This window comes from Serinus canaria, chromosome 2 (genome assembly GCF_022539315.1).
Source record: "Serinus canaria isolate serCan28SL12 chromosome 2, serCan2020, whole genome shotgun sequence".
Lineage (NCBI taxonomy): Eukaryota > Metazoa > Chordata > Aves > Passeriformes > Fringillidae > Serinus > Serinus canaria.
In genome coordinates, this window is record NC_066315.1 from 83003435 (window position 1) to 83022004 (window position 18570).

The window sequence follows — 18570 nt, forward strand, 5'->3', positions numbered from 1 at the left end:
TAGCTTGACAAGCATCTGGACAAAACAGTGTGCTGAAGGTTTTTGTCACTCATTAGAACTTTCACCTGTTCTCCAGGACTGCCCTGGAGACAGTAGGGACACCTTATACAATTTCCAGCTTTTCTGCCTTACTTTTTCTTTACCCTCCTCCTCCTAGCATATTGCTTCACAAAAGTTTTCTGATTTAGAATGGTTCTTGACAGGGCAGGAAGCTCTGGGCAGTCTCAAGAGAGCTCGGTAAATGTGTACAAAACACTAAGACCTTTGATAATTTTATCTTGTAAGAGGGAGTTTTGGTCACCTGTAGCTAACAGCTGGCCAAAATACCTGTGAATGGCTTTAGGACTGCTGAATGAATGGTACCCAGCACAGCAAGAAAAGGAGCCCATCAGCAGTGTCACTGTTACCTGTGCTGCTGTCCGCTCTTGTCCCCTCGCCTCCGTGTTCGGCAATACTGGGGTTGCAACTGGTGGAGGAGGTGCTCTGCGCTTTTTCACTTCTGGGTTTGCTGTCATTCCAGAGATGCTACCAAGGGACAGTGATGAACCCAGGCTACTGGAACGAGAATTCACCGAAGGGGAATTTGGTGCTGTGGAAAAACCCTGTAAATGGATTAACATCTTGGATTAACATCACTCTTTAAAAACAATGGGAAAGAAAGAAGAAAAACAAGACACATCTGGTTACCGTTTAAACAATGATATGAATAATCATGTATGTTCCTCTGCCAAACCTGCTGAATTGCAAACTCTAACTTTTGGAAACTTCCAAAGGTCAACTGGAACAAAGCTTACAGGCAGTATTAATAAGACAGGAGGCACGATAAGCACCTACTGCGGTTTAACAGTAGTATTGATGGGAACACTGCTGCTGCTTGCTATTTAAAATATAAAGTTCACATCAAGACTCATAATTACAGTTATCCAAATGCATTTGCAGTTGCATTTAAATTACAAGTGTTACACATTTCTGGCAGCAAGATTTACTCTTAAATGAGAGCACTGTATTAATAAAATGCTGTCAGCGTCTCAGGCTTGTCTATTTTGTTATCAATCTGCCTGATTCACCTGAGTCTTCTCCACAGATTTACATAAGAGAAATTCTGCTACCATTTAGCTATTCCCAATTTACATGCACAATCACGCATAATCACTCACAACTTACTGAAAACAACAATTTAACTTGGTGAAAAGAAGTCCTACTGACAGACACCACTCTGGATTCTAACAGGCCCAGATGAAAGGAGAAACAGAAAATTACTTCAGTAATTCCTTACTGTTAAAAGTTACTTTAGTTTGCATTGAAAACTTAATAAAATCATTGGAAAAAGTTTAATGGAATTCAGAATCTTAATACATTTTTCTATTAATATGCAAACAGAAACATATGCAGTCACATAGTAGCAAATCTACAAATAAAAAATATTACAACTAGGATTCCTTGAAAATGTGCATTTTAACTTTAGTTTTTACTTTTAAATTCAATACCTATTTTTTACTCTGCTAATAAAAATCTTGCAAAAAGATTTTTTTTTCCCCTCAAAATCTGAGTCACCCTCTCCTTTTTTTAATTAAGAGAACCTTCCATATTAAACTGAAGATTTTACTTTTTAATTAAGTTATTTGACTGTAACTTCTTCCCAGAAATATCTTCTGTGGAATCACCACTGATACCACTTCACCATGACCTGGAGCTGAATAGCTCTTCTAGAAACATAGGCTGATGAGCATGGTTGATAATGCTGTTCTTATCACAACAGAACATGCTACCACAATTTCAAAACTCTCCCATCAAGGACATACAGCTCTCTGGTGGAATTTTGTCCAAAACCACAGAATACATACTGGCAGGAAACTTAAAGGCCACCCCAAATGCCATTACTTTCAAAAAAAGAAAGATAATTTCATTCCACAAGTGCCAAGTGCAAGCTTAGGTAAAATGAAAAACACAGGGCAGCAAGATTAAAAACACAATTCATTTAGTTTTAGGACCATTGAGGAAACACTGATAAAGCATAAAGAGCTAAAAAAAAGAGCAATGCAAAAATATGTATAATACAGACCCCTTTACTGCCTGGGAAAGTTCCATGTTCCATAGATTCCTGTGAAAGCAACTGAGATGCAACCAGATTTGTGCCTTCTCCTGCATTTATTGTGCATGTGATGAAAATTACTGACCTAGATGCTTTTGTAACAAAATTTAACAAAAGTTAATTTAACAAAATTTAACAATAATTTTGTTAAAAAATTGTAACAAAAATATTCATCTTAGAATAATATATTTGGCACATGTGGAATATGAGACCAGTCTTCTCTGACTGAAAGCAGTGTTTGCTGCATCTTTTTCATCACTAATTTCTCTGAATTGAGTGGCATCAACAGAAGCTTTACCCTTCTAGGAAAGGAAGAAAAAAGGTTGAAGTAGAAGGTGTAGAAGGTATTGCTTAAAAGATTAGGTATAATCTTATGGAGAAGTAGTCTTGTCTTGGCCCTGTACCTTGGGCAGTGGAAAAAATAATGATCTCATCTGTAAGCTAAAAGTTTTAAGTTATTATCAGTGCATACTGCACAAGGTCCTATCAAATAAAGTTTATTTACTCCTACAGAAATGACGGGTTCATGGAGGGAAATAGAGTTTTCTCTTTTCACACATTTACAAAACAACCAAACAAAACATTTCCAAAGTGGGTTCTGCAGGTATGCTTTGACTCTATTAATTCTCTAGCCTTCTAGATAAAAGGGTGGAGAAATTTTAGACAAGGATGTATGAAAATAATAAAAAAAAGCCCTAAGACTTCCTTCTTAGCACTAAAAATACAGAGTGGTGGTAAGATGACAGGCAATAACCATTTTGAAATCAATATTAAATTTTATCTCAAGATCTTGTGTTTGAAGAGTTATCACAATCCTTTTCCAAGCTACAGGTCATTGGGAAGGAATACAATGATGAACAACTAAACAGTTTAAAGCTGCTTTGTGCTGTTTTTTGGATTTCCTAACAGAAGATACAAGGAAAAAAAAAAGGTAATACTTCCATTAAACTATAAGTACTTTTTAATAAAAAGACTTGAAAAAGGAAAAAAACCCAACCTTGCAAGTTCATCTATGTTTTCTTTTCCAAGTCCAACCTTTATATCAAGCCCATTATTCCATTACTGAGCATTTCAAGAATGCTCACGTAAATACACTTGCCCTAAACCAAAAACTTGCCACAGCTTCCAGGAGAACAGAATGAAACAGTTTTGAACTAGTTTTGAAAGCCCTCTCATGCAGCAACAAGAGCTTTGCCTAACTGGAGTCAGACCTTCACATTCTCCCATGTGTGCAGTTATTTTCATTAGCTTTAAGAGAAAAAAAATCAACCCTGACAAAACACTGACACAAGTGATTGCGGCATGACTTGTCTTTTTTTTTTTTTAACTAATACCAAGAGACAACACCTAAGCCAGCTTTTATATTTCATGTTGAGTTAGATGCAATGCAGTTTCTTTCCAAATCACAGAATTTTGGAGTTTTGTTTTTCAGGCAAGTTTAGCAAGGCAACTATTAAGAGCAAACAACATTAATCAAGCAAAATTGCAGGGACATGATATCTACATGCCAAATACTCAAACAATCTCTCATTTCTTGTTTTTCTAATTTGTTATCAAAGAACCAATTGAATTACTCAAATTACAGCAGTCTAAGTGAGGAAAGCCAAGCTCAGGAATTGAAGCCAATGCTGTTGGCTAAAAAAAGTCAGCCCTTATCCTCCATTTCATTTGACAAACAGGTTAGCACGAATACTGTGCTCAGATTACAAATCAGTTCACAGAATCCATGTGCTTCATAAGAAAAAAAAAAGGAAAACAGAAAAAAATTCAATTAATAAAAGAAAAGTAATGAAAACTAATTATATAAAGAGCTTTCAAAAATGTCTCTCAATGTGTAAAATCACAGTCTTTGTTAAGCCACTAGTGTTGGAGCACTTTGCGACCAGTTCAAACAGCAATGAAATAATGTGAACTAGAAAAAAAAAGAAACAGTTTGGTTTGGGGTTGTTTTTTCCCCTGAATTAAAGCAAACCCAATACAAAACCAGATAGACCAGCAAAGGTCAGCAGTGAGGTTAGACACTAGCTGAGCACAGGTTTGGAATATGTGCTGAAGCACAACCATGGATTACAGTCCATTTCAATTCCATGAAAATATCAGAAGGAGACAAGAAACAACTGCCGTGCCAACCTATGGCGCCATCACGTGTCATCATCGTTTCGTGTTAAACTTGTCAGCTAGGCTTCTTCCCCTCTCATTAAACTTCTGAAACCCAAGGAACATCCTGTTTCTTTCCTAATGTACCAGGTGTTTTCTTTGGGATTCAGCAATTTAATTTTTTTTCCTACTAGTTCTTCTATTTGAAATTTAGCTATCAAAGACATTTTTGCAGGGCAAATAAGCACTATTAAACCACAGAAGTATGAAGGCTAAGAGTTCTCTGGTGAGGTATGCATACCACTCTCATTTTCAGAAGACACCAAGCAGTCAGCTTTCTACATGACTTCTAAAGTCCCATACCTGCTGAACTCAACACAAGATAGATTAAGAACCTAAAGCTGAGGTCAGTCTCTGTTCCAAGGTCATCAACCTAGAATGCAATTGTAAACTATCTTTTTCAAACTACCTCCTTTTCAAGATAAACAGAAGTTCTGGTATCCTATGGGTACTTGGAAAAATTTGAAGTCATATATAAATAAAGGCAAGAGTAATCTATCAAAAATATAAAAGTACTGCTGGGAGAATTCAGGTTTACAAAAGCAGATGTGTATAAAAATGGAAATCAGCTCATGATCGCTTTTAAAAAACGTTCCTTATACATAACTTTCTTGCCCAAAGCCCTGTTATTAGCATTTCCTTGACTTTCTGATGACACTAAGTGGCATTTAAAGGTCAGCAAGGAAGAGGCTGCAGATTGCCTGTGAGAGTGATTTGACTTCCTGTTCCCTGTTCACACTGGTCAATAAAAATTTTTCAAAATGTCAAGTTCTTTTCTTGCAAGGTTGCTACAGACAAGCCTTTCTTCCGCAGCTCTTTGCCAAAACTCACATATTTGAGCTCCCAGTCTTGTTATGCAACTTCCTTCTCAGGAGTTTTTAAATCAGAAATAATCAATTGAGCTGTTTTAATGCACTCAAAGTACCAAATGTATTAGCAAAAAGTAAAGGTTTGATTTTTTCCAAAATACAAACAAAAAATAAAAGTTTCATAAAGGATATATTTTTTGCAAGTATATAATGGGTAAATATGAAAGATAATATTTACAGCAGGCAAAAAAATTCATCTATTCGGTGACAGCAAGAATATTTATGCCTGTTAGACATTTGAACTCCATTAATGCAAACTTGTATTGATTCACTGAATGATACCACAACTGATTACAACTGGCCATATAAAATGCCAGACAGACCTACTGCACAAAGTGAACTTAGAAGCTGCTTTCCCTTATGTGACACTGATATTACACTAAATTTGCACTGAAATTAACAGCACAGAATTAACTGAATTAATGACATTGCTGGGAGACACAGTTTAAAAAACCCAACAAAATAAAACAAAAAAAACTATGACTACTCAGATTTTCCTTTTTAACCAGCCACACTGAATACAGTTTGTTTTTTTGTACTCCCTGAAGCACTTGTGCTAACAGTCTGCAGTCGGAAGGAAAAAAAAGTTAACCTTTTCCTGTTCTGAACTGAAAATAAAAAAAAGGCATTTTTCTGCATTTTACTTTATGCTGCTTTATAATCTTGTTTCATTTTGCCATTGGTAGGAAATTATCTAGTCACACACCACAATAATAAAAGAGAAGAAACTATTTCATTCCCACAACAGTTTTTTACACAGGCTGCACTGTGTTGATTTTATATGCCTGGCAAGTAGGCTCTCAAGTTCTTACTGTAAAAGTTTTGAGTCATACTTTGCAGCCTGTACAACTAGTGCTACCTTACACTTGTATGAGTCTATCAGAGCATCTAGATAGCAGTTCCAGATCTTGTGGTCAGGGCCCATTTGAAAGACACCAGAACTTACACAACCAGAACCAGAGATGTCTGAGAACATTCTGTCTCCTGTGCCCCTGCCAGCTTTCCCTAAGCGTGGCTGACCACATTCCTCCTGTTTTAATATAGAGTTTTTCAGTCAGAAATCCTAGCAGTGCCAGGCGCAAGGCAGTTACCTCCCATACAAAATCATCCATTTTATCTTCCAGTGACCCATATGTCACTCTGGAGGTTACTACAATTTTCCTATGACACAGGTTCACACCATTTGCAATTATGCAGTTTTTTTTCTTGTCTTTATCATTATTATTTTCCTTAGACCTTAACCATAACTTCCCTTCCTAGAAGCTTATTTGATTACTTCTTGTATTCTCTTAGGTAAGCTCATGTGATGGAAAGTGTCCCCACAACTAAGAGTACAAATTTCTTTTCCAGCTCCAACTTATTTATGTTCACTTTGACACTCCTGTGGTGTCCAACTTCTCATCCAGTAGAAAAGCTGAAAAAACAAACACTCAAGGAAAGGAACTAGAAAAATGGAAGCCTCTGGGAAAAAAGATTTCCAAAACACACCAAACTTAGATTCACCGTGAATTTCTCAGTGGGGAGCAAATATGGGTATTAACTCTGGCCCCTTCCACTACACTGAGGACAACAAGGGTGCACAACCAGAGAGAGCTTCCAAGGACCTTCTTTAGTTTTTGTTATACTTGTTGTGCCTCGTATATATAAAAGAAGGGAAGCAATATTCACACTTTGGTTTCCATTTGAAAAATCACAAGGATACTGAATGAATATGTCAAAACCCACAAGTAAGAACCCACATGTAAGCTAGCTGCTTTTTTTAATGAGCTGTCAAATACTATATTTTGAAGTTGAAGAATATAAACATTTTACTCAAATCATCAGGAGGTCAGAAAACATGGATTGGGAATACATGAATTCCAGCTAAACGTAAACATGTCTGCAAACTCTTGCAAATGTAAAGAAGCAGATGCAGTATCACCCACTACTATCACCTCCCTCAGTATTCTGCCAGTTTTAGATCACAAATTTAATCTGAGTTCTCCAAAACTAAAGTACGTACCATGGCACATATAAAGCAGTGGAATACAAGTCTAGGAATTCAACAATCTAGATTAATCAAGCAACTCAGAGGTTGTCAAGTCAGTTATATTTTTTTCAAGATTTTATGACAGATCAGTGCTTTGAGAATTCCTCAATGCTTTGAGAATCACAGCTTTTAAATCACTTCTTGTGATTTAAAATTCAATGTATTTCCTCCAAATAAATTGTCCTGTTTCCTGTTTTACTTTTCAGATTTTCTCAAGTCGGAATACTCTTTATGCTTAATAAAACCTATGTCTATTGCTGCTACCCAAATTCATTCATGTCAATCTGAAGAAGTCAATCAGTATCAAGAGAAATGGACACAATAATTTTTTCCATTGCAGCAATAGATGCAAAAAAGGGAAGACAAGCTAACTTGATTTACATTTATGTCTTTCTATCATCTCTTCTGTAAGTGACAGCCTGTTTCAAACCAATTCATTTTTAAAAAAATAGTAGCACCCCAACAGAATTAGCAAAAAATAATCTTTCCTTGACAGAAGAGGGTAGCCAACAATTGTCTCAACAATTCAGAAGGTGGGAGCAGGCAGAATGCTGCCTGGTACTAATGGGAAGATCCAATTGTATAAATGGTTGTTTGGAAGGCACACAAATATAAATACTCTGTGTTCTCTCCTATCAGTCTGGACACTGAACTCATTGCTGTGACCACCAAACTCATTTCCTGTGGAACTTGGGAATCACAGCTGAAGAACTTGTTAAAAAGAAGAGAAACATAATTTCTTTGATTCAGAGCTGTTACCATTGACACTCAACTCTATGTAGTGAATTCACACTTGCTACAAATCTTCATAATGTAAAATTAATTTAATTTCTATTACTGTGTGTTCTGTGAAGGAGCAAAAAAAAAATATTTTGCTAAAATCTGAAGATATTTAGCCACAAATGAAAGAAACGTAGACTGCTAAACAATCTTTTCTGAACAAAAGTGATCAGCAAAGTAAGGAATGGTATGCTCAAAACATCAAACCTCAGCTGAACATCACACAAACTGACATGTTTAACACTTAATATTCCACTACTCTCCAGGTTCTCAATTTACAAAAACACAGCTAAAGATGATGAGACACCAAACTATTGGGAGATACTTCAGCGTTGGTATAAATCCAATTACATCCATGAAATGGGCTTCAGCACATGTCCAGTACCTTAAAATGTCATTTTGTAGTGCCATATATATTCAGAGAAAACATGAACATATATGCACAAGCTTCCAAAACATGCCAACCTCCTTTTTGCCTTTAAGGTGCTCTGCAGCTGAGACCATCAGGCTCAGTGACAGCACACTGGGTTCTTTTTTAACTTTCTGGATGTGAGATGTATTTAAAAAATCCTTAAAATACAAATAATTTTGCTTTTGTTTTGTGTATGTAAACCCTAGTGAGAAAAAAACATAATTAACATGGCACGGAAAACATTTTGGGATCCAATGTTCCTATGCTCCTCAGCAGTTTAAAGGAAACAATTGCTACCCATCACTCAGGTGGGAGGTGGGGAGTGCAGGCATCAGGCACAATCTGAACTGAATTCCAAAACCAAGCTGAACTGCAGGTGACAGTCTGGGATGCCACCAGATGCTTAGGATAAAGTTGTTTTGCATTCCATACAAGTGTAAAATAATTTATCTTGACTTTCAGAAGTGTGTGGACAACTTTGTGTCTCATTTAATGGAATGTTCTCATTTTTTCCCCCTTTCTTTCTTTTACGATAATTTTGTGAAAGTACCAGAATTAATTGAAATCTAAAATGCACCCTCTTGAGACTGATTTACCTCTTTCTGGCTACACTGGTAAAAACTTTTTTTCCAGAAGTCCAACACTTTTGTAACAATGCACTGTCAAAATATGTCAGCCTATAAAAAAATCACCGTATTTTGAAAACAGATTTTTCTTAACTGTCAAAAATACCAGTATGTAAAGCCACTGTGGGAAGAAATAGTAATTTCAAAAGAGTCACACAAAGGAGTATCCCACAAAAGATAGAGTCAGCAAATTCAGGTACTCCTCTCTTTTGATAGCTTTTTTTTTTTTTTGATAGCTACATGCTTGTAATGAGAGATGTGCAGGGAATTATAAAAGAATTGGTGAATCAGAAAGGGAAATAAGAAAAAATGAGGAAAACATTACAAGTCTCTTTTTGGGTATTTGTCCAAGTGGAATAAAAGCAGATGTGAAAGAAGTAAAAAAGAACACATTAAGTGAGGATGGGAACAAAAACAGTTATTGTGGCAAAAAATGATGTGAACATGTTCACAAGATTTGAAAAGAAACTAAGTCCTTGAAGAAATTCAGACATGAAAGTCTGGAAAAGGAGTGGAACATTGCAAAAAGCAGAAGAGTTCAGTGAATGTGATGATAAAAGTACTGCCTTATATCCTGGGGAAGGAACAATTAACTAAGGAGGCTGCGAAGGACAGAAATCATATTTTGTAAGAAAACTCCATGACTGTCCATATACTGACCCAGAAAGATTGTGATGTTCACGTTTGCTTATCATGAAGGCAGTGGGGGAAAAGTCAAATGAATAAAACTCAAATCAGAAAAGATTTAGCACTGAATGAGAAGGGGATTGATATATACACATTTGTGAACGTGTGCTAAATATTTCTGTGGTAGGGATTTAATACATAGTAAAACATGGAAATGAAGCCGAATGAAAGAAAATAATGAAAGAAAAATTTTGAAACTTACTAAGAAATGTCCAAAAGCCAACGACAGACCCAAATAGAAAAACACATTTTAAAGAAACCTGAAGAAAGAATTACAGAGGAAAATCCACATGGACTCCAAAATTCAGTTCAATCTCAGTATAGAAAGAAGATAGGAAAATATTAAGCTGGAAGCAAAACAAGGGAAGAACATTAGAAAAGAGGCTATATACACTTTGCCTTGGAAGGGCATTAGCAGATAGTGTGAGAGCAAACTTGGAAGACTGAGGATGGAAAAATTCACATTTTTGCAAGCTTGAAAAAGTTGGTTTCTCCTTTCACTTATACTTTTGCACTACATGAAAATAGATTAGCTCAATCCAACAGTGTTGAACCACCAAGCCAAAAATCAAAATCTGTCTTTATTAATGGTCTGGCAACAGACTTCAGGAAACAGGGAATTCAAAAGGTCAAAGACTGACAACAGAAAAAAACCTATTTTTCCACTGGTATTAAGCATTCATCAATCATAAACAACAAAAAAATGAATCAAGAGTCTTGAGCAAAATTAATTCATCATTGCAATATGAATTGATTTTCTGTAGAATTACTAATTCTTTTAAGTCAATCAGCCAATGTTTTTAGTTCATGGAAGACAGGAGTTGTTACATCTGCAATATATGCCGTCCTGAAATTCAAGATATTTAAAAACTATTGCAGAAGAAGTTCTTCTCTGCAAATTCTTTTAACATATAGAAACTATTAAACCACTAGACTTGATAATCTTCAATATATTTTCATTGTAGATATGCCAATTTATGCTGGAGGAGGAGATGGAAACTTTACATAAAACATACAATTTTAAAAATATCTGCTTTAATGTCTGCATAGTCAATTTTTATGGTGACCAGAATTATGAATGGAATAGTTCCTGGCATGAGGTTTTTGGGTGTAGATTTGTTTGGTTTTGGAGAAATAATTTCTGGGTTTTACTGAAAGTATGTTTATTACATTTGAATTAGAAAGTGTTTTCTCCACATTTTAATGAAAGTGTTGTCCTTATGAAAGTTTTCCAGAGGCAAGAAACAGGAATGAACAATCCTCAAAAACTTTCAGTGTCTGCTGAAATTCTGACACGTATGACTATTGGCCTCTGAAAATCTCTACTTATTATAGCTGTTGATGAATGAAGAAAATCTCTGAGATTCAAAGGCAAATTTTCACCACAATCTGCAGAATTTCTCTGAAGTCAAAGCTCTGATCTATTCAAGCTCTGGGATCTGGCTTCCAGCTCCAGTCCTTATAATCCAATTCTGACACAAATACTTTATTAAATTAGGATGCATTCCTGCAACAACTTTTCCCTTTGAAGTATGTGGTGACTGTAGGTGGTTAGCTAGAGTGAGACAAATACAATCATCCAAATGTCAAAGCAAATTTTCAAAAAGGAAACTTTACACTTTGTAATGATAAAACACTGCCAAAAATATTACTGAAAAACAATAAAACCTCTGAAGACTTTAAAACTTAAATTAGAAGAACAATTAAGCTTTTGAACTCTAAAATTAGTGCAAATCTTATAACAAATCCTAATTACAGAGTCACTAAGAAGATTCTGGCAACATGAATCAGAAGTCTGCAGCCAGGAACTTTACAGTTTCAATTAGCTCCTTCAGAAGCCTGGATGTGCAGGTGTGCATGTGCATAACCTCTGTGCACACATACACAGATCTACAGGCAAACACAGAGATGTATGCACACACAGCTTATCACTTCAGTTAGCTCTTCCTAATGTTTGCATGCATGTTTGTGCCTCAATGCACACACACCTTCTACACACTGAGTACAACATGCTGATCCTGAAGCCCTAAGGGCTGGCCTAAGCAAGCTCTCTAGCTCTCTGCATCTTTCACACTTTTCAGGAGTTTCATGACAACTTCTGACTGCAAACTATGGCACTGGAGCAGACCAACCCTTTAACAAGATATGACAGCATTCTGCAGAAGACAAAATCAAAAGACAAACTCACACCATGCTTACAGCTTGATGGTTGGGAACTGATGCCAACAAACCACTTTGAATTATAACAGATGAATTTTTAGTCTCAGATCAGCATCCATGGTCAGAAGGAGGACATCATGTGAGAGTACAGGGGTGAGAAGGTTTAAAGACAACACTCTCCTGCTGGACAATGGATAGAGCACATCCAGGTGTGGTACACAGCCACCTTCTGTTTCATAACATCTACAGATTGATACCTGCAGAAATTAAGCTTGTCTCATATAGGAGGTGATCCATTTGGATAGAAAAATACATATGCTTATATTTTGAAGAAGTCAAGTGAATTAATTTCAGGATTTCAATCTTCCAGGACCATGAAATTCAAATCCAAGCTTCCTCTCTATCAAATCCAGCTTCATCTCCTTTAGGATGCTCCCAAAACTATCCTCTTTGGCGAAAAATCAATACCCTGATCATGCTAGCAAAAATCATACAAGTTCATTAAATGGGTTCAGAGGAACAGGCTAAGAGTAAAGAAGCAGACCCTCCCTTTGAATTTTCTTTGAAGCAATGCTTGAACACTATTTTAATATCCTTGGCCTTTAAGCTTTTCTACTGTGAACATTTTTTGCTATTCTTTCAACTCTAACTTTGTCTAGAACACTCCATCTTCTAAATAAACTTGAAGTGATAATATAGGACACCACAAAGGGAATGGAAGTACAGATGTGCTGGAGACCAGGCTACTACACCCTTTTCCCACTTTGTATATATGTATATAAATAAATTCATATTTTTATCTTCCTTTGCAGTATACTGTAGCCTTTGAGGTTTCTCTAAGTAAAAAAAAAGTGATATATCCTTAGGAAATCAGAGCTTGACTTGTCAATGTTTATTATTCCCAAGAAACTAATTTTCCTACTGTATACAGCCTTGTTTTTTCTGAATTTAGCGTTAAAGACTAAGAAATCACATCTCTCCAATCTATTTATTTTCACAGAATGGTGTACTCCAGTTCAATGGAGGGAACTCCCTATTGCTGAGTTTTGGCAGAAACTTTTCAAGCACAATCCCAGATTTAACTGACACAATAGTTAAAAACCTGTGGAAATAGATCCAACATATACTGACTGACACTTGGACTTCAGCTGGCACAACTACAGCCTAAATAGGGCAACCAGTGCTGGGAATTCTGCTCACTTGTGGGTACACACTGCTCCAGATAACAAAGAAAAACCTGCTTTTGCACAAATTATTGGTTGGTGAATGCCACTCCCTTCCTTTGCCACTGTTTGCAATTCATCTTCTACAAGACTTAACATGTTTACTTTGGGGTTTTCTCCTTCCCGATGAGAAAATGCTCTATAAATTAAGCAACTTCAAGGGGTTTATCTACGCCAACTATCCATCAAAAAGGAACGAAGGTCTTACATTTTAAGTGATTACAGTGAAAGTGTCAGAAGACTTCTGAGAACCTGAAGTAGGACAAGAAGGAACGATTCTAAAATGGATTAGTGTAGATAATGGCTAGCAAATCATAAAGGACATAATCCAAAGCCAGTTAAAACCAGCAGGAATTTTTCCATTGACTCTAGTGAGTTCTGCATCGAGTCTCCAAAGGTCAAACTAACTGTATGATGCCGAAAGAAAGTAATAGCTAAATTACGCTGCCATTGTCATTTCTCCAGAAAATCTTTTTCTTCAGTATACTTTCAAGCTCAATGAAAATCATAACAATGCCAGGTAAGAAAGCATAGCTCTGATTTTTTTAAACATAAAATTTGGTTCCAGATAGCCATACTTCAATCTCTTCTGTTGAAGAAATGAAGAAATTAAAGTACCTCCAACAAAACACATATGAACTGGATCCTAACAAATAGCAAGGAGTTGTTTTAAAAGCATGATCAAAACAGATGAAAAACCAAAATCCATAGAACCCTGATCCATGATCAGATACCCTACACTGATATATAATTAGTTGTCTAAATAATTGGCAAGGGTTTAAAAAAACAAAACACATATTAAACAGCATATGAACATGTCTAAAAAGCTAAAAGACCACTACTTACACCCTTAGCATGATTCTTTCTTTGATATAATTTTCAGCCACAGGAAATTAAAAGTAGAACAATACATTAAGTTCACCATCAAAACAAAAAACACTAAGAAGTCCCAAAGTATTGCCTTTCCATAGTCAGAGGATAAAGTAGTTTTTTTTCTTCCTAACTCAAAGAAGTTGTGTAGGATACATTTTCCCAGCTCCCTTTTTCCCCCGCCTTTTGGGTGAGGGGGAAAGAAGGGGTTAGAACTTTGGATAGGCAATATGCTTTTAATTAAATACCAGTTAATAACTTTGTCTGACTTGTACAACTGCCAGTATTTTCAGTTGATATTGTCTTTCTGACCTGTAGCCCTTACACTAGAACAAGGACCTTGTTTAACATTTGTTAAATTTAGAGAGCACCACTATCCACTATTACCCCCCTCCCACTGCTGCTGCACTAAACTCCCATGCCAGCTGCTCAAATGTTTACATCTGAAGGGCTTTCTCTGTCTGTGCAGAAACAGTCTCTGCACAATATCTTTCATCTGTACATTTGCCAGAATCAAGGCAAGAAAAGCCTCCCTGCTGGAATTCTTGATTAATAAATAGTCTTAAATGTTTCTTCTTCCCTCCCCCCTTCTGTCAAATCCATTGCCATTAGGTTTTTACAAGGCAAACCTCCACACTGCACTTTACTGGCCTGACTCTTGTCCTGTGCAAACAACTGTAAATCAGAATAAGCTCCATTTAGCGTCAATGAAATCACACTATCTCTGCACTGAAATTGGGAGAGACTGAAGTCAAGATGGTACCTGAGCATTTTCTAGGATGGAAAGAAGAAAATGTTACCATCAGAGAAGGGGAGTGTGGGGAATTTCACACTAACAAAATACATCTACTGGCAATCTCTCCATCTCACTATGTCAGTGTACTTCAGAGACTGCCTGCAGAATTTATAACCTGCACATTGGTCACACTTGGCTCACAGCAGGTCACTGAGATACTGCACCAGCAAAACACCTCAACAGGTGCTTGGGATGGCACTGAAAAAGTCAGGGGGGCCAATTCCTACAGCTAATTTCCCATTTAAGACTTCTGTAGGGCTACGTCTTGCTACCTGCCTTGACCTCTCTTTTCTGCCCTTCCAGCTGACCACTTACAAAACCAGAAATATTTTCCTTAGCTTGCCCAAGTGCTTTTAAATCTGCTTGCAAGTGCAAATGTCATCGAAAAAATAATTCAAGAAAGTTGAACTGATTACTTCATAATGTTGAAAAGCTTTTAAAAAGACTGACCACTATTTGCCACACTCTCTCTACTTCAATTCTCATCCCAAGATGTTTCTTAGAATTCAAATGAAGTATGATATGCTTGAAACAGAGTAAGAGAAAAAGCAATGGCTGAAATTATTTGCAGTCCTTTCTGCTAAGCTCCTAAGAGAGGAACAGTATTGCAGCTGTAAAAGACTTAAAAAACCTAATTCAACAGTTGTCTATTAAAAAGCAAGAAGAAAGAACATGAAACAGCTACACAGGCTACAGATGTTAGAGGGTCTCTTTTTGTAGTGATGAACAACTGAGAAGAACACACTGAGAAGCAAAGTGCTACACAGTCTTTGCTTCATGCAGACAACTCTTTGAGTTAAAGGAAGACCTGTGAGAGTCACTAAGTCTCATGTGGGTCTGACTTTGCATGAGAGAACTAAGCCATAAAGTTGACTTAGGAAAACTTCCCCATCAAAGCAAAATGCATTGCGTCCTGTCAGCAAGTGTTTTGCAAATCCTCCCTTACCTGCCATAAGATGTTATTGAGACATATGGTTTCACACGCTACCAAGCAACTCAGTTTTGCCAACTAACAATAATGCACAGAACAAATATGTGTGGAAATCATGAGATCATCTAATTAAACGAAATGTTATTGTATGCCACTACTTTTAATGAAATCGAGTCTTCACTGTCCACAGAAGAGGCTGGAAAGAAACCAAACCCTATTAGCACTCATGCCTCAGAAATTGTTTGCAAAAGAAAAGAAATTATACCTTAACTGGTGCTGAAAATTTTTGCTGTATCTAAAATCTACATATGCTAATAGGACATTTTAGACTAATATAATGAATCTATGGTTACATGGGATTCAGATTATGCCACTACAAAACAGGTTTTACTGCCTAAAAAAATTTCCATTGTATATTAGAAACATGGAATCAATAACATACTATTAGCCATTTCTGATTTCATCTAGTAAAGGGCACTGGCACAAATACACACTTATCCTTTCACTACAGTAGTTACCACTGGAAAGCCTGACAAGAAATTCCAATTGTGAAAAGCCTGATCCTCATATAAACTTCTGTTTCAAGGTGGTATTGTCCAGACCACTGCATGCTTGCCACTAAGAACAATATGCTGAATGTGTTATGACCAAATGTGAATTACAAGGCTATTACAGACTATTAAGGGGTTCTGGTAATATTAATTACCAAGAAAGCAAAGCCTGAGTGGTTGACATGTCACTAGAAAAATCTCAAGTGGAATTTTGAGTTTGTCATTGGGTATTTTTTAATGCGCTTTTATTAATGCAAATTAAAAGCCATTGGTCTTATTAGCTGCTGCTTTATTCTATTTTTTTTTTTTTTTCAGTAAGTTAACTTCAGAACTTTTCAGTGAAATCAGTAACAAAAGATGAATCAGACATAAAAGGATTTGGGTGGTTAAGGGTGTGTCACCAGGTCTTAATTAAACATCCGAGGGAGATATCTGAGCCAACTTACGCCAGACTGGCTGGGTACATCACCGTGCAGAGAATGATGCCATACAGCCCAGCTCTGGAATTGCCACACACAAGCCTAACTTAGCGTGCTCCTGTTAGGCTATGCCTCCCTAAATCACAGTGGTTTGTGCTTTCCCATCAATAAGCCTGACACATATCCCTCTGATGTGCTCACTTCCATTTTGGTGCCTGAATTTGGTTTCTGGGCATGCTGAGCACAGAAACTGTGGAGAAACCATGCTTCTAATCTCCTGCCTAAATTCCAACAGGATCCATAAAATGCGCAAATCTCCTTCTTTGCCAGCCAAGGGGCCTGATCCAATAGATATGTTTAAAGCACAACTAAGCAACTGGACTTCACAAAAATTAAACTGCCTGAAAAGGTAGCTATGATATTTACCTCTTCTCCTGTCCAAACCCCTGCCACAGGTTTGATAATTCAGTAAGAGTATGGTAAATCTAGGTCCAAAACCATTGTCTAACTGAGAAATAAAAAACTTTCCCCTCTTGTGAGGAGAGCAAGACTCACAAGAATTCTCTGTTCAAGGACATGAACATGAGTTTAGCTAAAAAGAGACTGAGATTAGGGCATTCATCTGGGCAGGAAGCCATTTGGCTCCTCCAGTTCTAGCAATAGTGACTACTTACTTGCTGGATGTAACATCTGCTTAGCATAAAACACAGAAAAACATCTCTGGTGCTGGCACTGGAAGCCAGAGCTGCCACCGCACTTAAGTTAGTTCATTACTAGACTGAATAGTTAAGCTTGCTCTTGCTCTCTGAGTCACTGAATAGTTAGGTATTTTTACAAAAGGGTGCTTCCCACATCAAGAATACCTCACAGCTTTGTTCCAGGCAGTCTCCAGCCCAGTAAGTATTTTGGTTTTTTTATTTTTTTTTTGCAAAGGAGGAAATAATTCTCTGATGCTGATATCTCTGAAGACAAAAAAGAGAACTTAGGTCGCTCACATTTTGGATAACAGTGGTAGGTGGCAATGCACTAGAGCAAAAGCTTTAAATACCTGAATCTAACAGCTGACTTGAGATCTGAATCTTGAGCAGAGGCAGGTAACAGACACAGATGGGCAGAATTTAACAAGCAACTCCTGCTGTGAAGATTTCAGTGGATTCAAAACTAGGGAAATCTGACTCTCAGCTGCTGAGATTCAGAGTCCAGACACCCACACTGTCAGGTATTTAAAACAGGCACTGCCAGGCACAGTTGTTACCAATTCCTTTTATAGATGTGACGCTTCTCAAGCCCTTTTGATTTGACTTAATCCATTTCTCTGTGTTCATCTCAGAATGTTTCTTGACAATATTTCCTTTAAAATGTCCAGCTAAAACCACTGCAGGAACTGAAGATTATGACCTATCTTTTTAAAAGCAGCAACATGAATACCATGAGTTGTGATGATTTAACTCTTAACCATGCACTTCTAAATAAAGATACAGGTTCTGGTAACTACTGACTACCTGATAATCTTTTATTTTAAAAATAAAAAACCTTCATTGTCACAGAAAAGAAGCTTAAATCCAACTTCTAGAAACTTAACACTCAGAAGTCAAATGGAGGAAAGTCCACCCTTAATGATTTCTTTTCAAATCTCATTATCTTAAGCCACTTCTGTGTGGTGAGGGCAAGAGCTGACAAGCGATTTTTGAATGCATGAAGTTGGCAAGAACAAGCTAAGCAGCACAGACAGAACAGGGGTCAGCTGACATGTCTCTTCACCAGATAGCTGTAACTAGCTTTTTAATAGCTTGTAACTTCACCATGCTTTAACCATGGATGCTGAGACTTTCCATTCCAGGTGTCTGCCTCGGGCCATTTTTAATTTTTTTATTTTTTTTCAGCCAGAGTAGTTTGGCTGGTTCTGAGATGATTTTTTTTTTGCACTAACTCCAAGGACCTTTTCTTTGAAGAGGTCTAGTAACACCA

General features: G+C 36.8%; 1 protein-coding gene across 5 annotated transcripts in view; it reads right to left on the reverse strand.

Annotated features, from left to right (window-relative positions):
• The window catches only part of COBL (cordon-bleu WH2 repeat protein), a 160032-nt gene that overhangs the window by 73746 nt on the left and 67716 nt on the right, over positions 1-18570 (reverse strand). For all 5 annotated transcript variants that reach the window (XM_050970353.1, XM_050970355.1, XM_050970351.1 and 2 more), the window contains one exon: positions 408-602. In XM_050970353.1, coding sequence (XP_050826310.1) covers positions 408-602 — 195 coding nt within the window. The remainder of the gene's footprint in view (positions 1-407; positions 603-18570) is intronic.